This window comes from Neolamprologus multifasciatus, chromosome 16, assembly GCF_963576455.1.
Source record: "Neolamprologus multifasciatus chromosome 16, fNeoMul1.2, whole genome shotgun sequence".
Lineage (NCBI taxonomy): Eukaryota > Metazoa > Chordata > Actinopteri > Cichliformes > Cichlidae > Neolamprologus > Neolamprologus multifasciatus.
In genome coordinates, this window is record NC_140454.1 from 23,977,866 (window position 1) to 23,981,057 (window position 3,192).

At 40.5% G+C, this 3,192-nt stretch overlaps 1 protein-coding gene across 1 annotated transcript; it reads right to left on the reverse strand.

The window, feature by feature from the left end:
* Window positions 1–258: 258 nt before the first annotated feature.
* LOC146500874 (uncharacterized) lies at window positions 259–2,397 on the reverse strand. The gene is made up of 2 exons (XM_085135393.1): window positions 2,108–2,397; window positions 259–1,668 (listed from the first exon to the last, which is right to left on the reverse strand). The coding sequence occupies exons 1-2, from the start codon at window positions 2,315–2,317 to the stop codon at window positions 955–957; spliced, it is 924 nt and encodes a 307-aa protein (XP_084991519.1). The 5' UTR covers window positions 2,318–2,397; the 3' UTR covers window positions 259–954.
* Window positions 2,398–3,192: the final 795 nt, after the last annotated feature.

Here is a 3,192-nt window from a genome sequence, read left to right on the forward strand (position 1 = left end):
TATAAAGCTGTGCTATCAATTATTTTTTAATAGATATAATTCAGGAAATGGAAAAAAAAATGTTTTTTTAAATGAAAGGGTGCTATAGTAACAAACTATAGTGCTATAGTAATAATAATAGTAATAATAGTAACTTTGACGGCCCTTAAGAAATCCCAGAGCGCTACTGCTCAAGACCACTTTAAATAAAAATTGCAAAAATCTCTGTCTCGTTAGAAGCAAGATATAAAGAAATGGGGCTGGGTCAAGACTTTTGCACAATACCCCATTTTTAAACCTAGTTTTGCATTACAGTTTTTCTCCATTGGTTTGGCTCATTTCTTGAAACAGAAATTACATTCTCAAAACTCTAAGATCATTTGGCAAAACACTCTTACAGTTTAGCACAACACTATAGCTCACCTGCAAAAGCTCATATCTCTTCCAAAACTGTTCACTCAGGCTTCAATCTAAATCCCTTTCTTATTTAAACAGTCAGTGTCTCCAAAATGGCAAAGATCTTTCTCAATAGCTTTGGCTCATTTCTCGACACAGATCGGACATTCTCATCATTCTTGGTGCTTTTGTCAAAATAAACCTGGATGGTTGATCACAACAACATGGTCCACCTGCAAAAGCTCATATCTCCCCTAAAACACTTCACTTATGTGTCAAAACTACATTTCTTTCTAATCCGAATAGTCAGTGTCCCCAAAATGCATCGTCCCCTTTGGCATTATGTGAGTACTGCCATACAAAATGTTTAGATGTTTTGTCACTATGGCAGAGGACCAACAATATACAACAGAAAAGAGTAGCCTCCAAGGTTTGACATCACAGATTGCACTCACACTACCAAGGAAATAATAACCATTTTTTATTCACACGCAAAGAAAGTTTCATACATATGTAAAAAGAAAATGTACATTACAGTAGTAAATTGTATGAACACAAAATCAAAAAACAAGGACTTATTCAGTGGTCGCTGTACTCATTCTCCCGCTCTTGTCCACTGTCTTCACCCCCCTGATTATTTAGATGCTGTTGTCCGTCTGGCCACAGATTCTCGTCCACATCACAGCGGATACTTTCTCTTGCGATGCAATGAGGGAAGAAACGGCGTGCATGCCGCAACCATCCCCTGCATTGATCTCCTGTAATGTCGTCACACGCTGCATCCATAGCATGGAGCAGGGATGGCTGATCCTGAGCATGATGCTCATACACTCTCCACCTCCAAGCAAAGAAAAACTCCTCTATTGGATTGAGGAAAAGAGAGTAAGGTGGTAGGAACCCCATGACCATCCTTGGATGCGTTGCAAACCAGCCCCTAATGAGTGGGCTATGGTGGAAATTGACATTGTCCCACACAATTACATAAATCGGTAGATGAGGCCCTATGAGACCTCTCTCATTATCAGGGATAAAATCGGTATAAAGGCGATCCAAGAAGATGAGGAGCTTGTGTGTGTTGTATGGGCCAAGACTGGGGATGTGAGTGGCCACACCATTCTCAGAAATTGCAGCACACATAGTTATATTGCCCCCTTGCTGACCTGGGACATCCACTGTGGCCCGGTGGCCAATAATATTACGGCTACGTCTTCGGCCCTTGGCCAGGTTGAAGCCAGCTTCATCCACAAACACCAGGATGTGAGGGGTCTCATGTCCTTCCAATGCCATTATTCTCTAAAATAGAGTAAAGAACATAAAATCAGTCATACAGAAGAGTCATATACTTCAGTTAGACAATTACATGTTCTCCCCCACAGGTTAAATATACTACAGGCCACTACTCTAGTGGTTCTAAACTAGTGATAGGCCTATGAGGAAGTACTGCAGGGGTATTTGATAGAAAGGGGAGTGGGAAAAAATGATGACTTACTGAGATGTTACAGTAAAACGTACAGTATTAGATAGATTTGACTGGGAGACAACAAAATAAGGATTACAATGAGAATTGTATCATACAGTAAACTGCAGTTTTCTGTTGAAATTGTTGAAGTCAGATGAAGCAAATACTGATTCTGAAATCAGGTAAAGGAGGTATTGAAACCAAATAAGTGAACTACTGCTTACTGTGATTACAGGTAAGGTTAAAATGGGAGACAACCAGTAACTGACTTACATTTACATACTGGTAGCGCAGCTCCTTCACTCTGTCAGAGTTCCTCTCAAATGGTACCCTGTAGATTTGTTTCATTGTCATCTGATGCTTCTTCAAAACCCAGTCTATTGTGGAGATGTTTATTGTGTTTATATTCTGGAATATATGATTGTCCTGAAGGATGGCATCACGAATCTGTCTCAATGTGATGGCATTATTTGCCATCACCATGTTACAAATCTGTCTTTCCTGTTGTTCATTGAGCAGTTTTCCTCTGCCACCCACGTGAGGTTGTCGTCCAATCCTACACAAAGAACAGAATACAATTACACTGGTAACTTACTGTATTATTGTTTTACTCACAGTAACTTCACCACAATCCTAATGCAACATTGCACAGTGACTGGAATACTACTCTAAACTGTATAAATTATGTAATTCCATAGTTTACAGTAATTTGTTCAATATATTTCTTGTCATATTTAGTATCAAAACATTCCACTAGTCCTCTCCACCTGCTATTATAGACCTACTACTGTAGGCAGATGCACACAAAATCTCTACAGTAAGTTATACATTTTTTGCCTCATGCCCAGTGCCCTGTCCTATACAACATATAATTCCATCATAGATTACATAGAGTACATACCTGTTTTCCCTGCGAAAGGTTTGGATGATGGAGGAGACTGTAGAGCGAGGCACATTAGGCTGCACTCGACGACCTGCCTCTGCCATTGTGAGGTCATGGTTTATGACATGGTCTATAATTGTGGCCTGAATTTCATTTGGGACAGCACAGTGTCTTCGCGCACCTCGGCCTCTTCCCCGTGGTGGCATTCCTCCACCACGCATTCTCAGTCCTCCTCTTCTTCCTCCTCCTCTTCCTTGAGGAAGAACTTCCCCTTGTCCGTTTGCTTGGCCTTGTCTATCCATGTTCAGAGATCGGACTGGCTCTGGTCAAGCTCTATATATCTGTGTTTGGCAGCACACAATCATGGAACACCTCTGTGTGTGACACTCCCCCTTTGTTAGTCTAGTTTCACCTGACTGTCAATGACTGTGATCAATTTATCAAATATTCAAAGAAATTCATATATGGTATTCAT

What these genes read in the sequence shown, in the direction of transcription:
- LOC146500874 (XM_085135393.1), bottom strand. Translation starts at nt 2,317, where the DNA reads ATGGTGATGGCAAATAATGCCATCACATTGAGACAGATTCGTGATGCC. An exon ending in TGCGCTACCAGTATGTAAAT is followed by an intron (nt 1,669 to 2,107) that starts GTAAGTCAGTTA and finishes ACTCTATTTTAG; the next exon opens with AGAATAATGGCATTGGAAGG.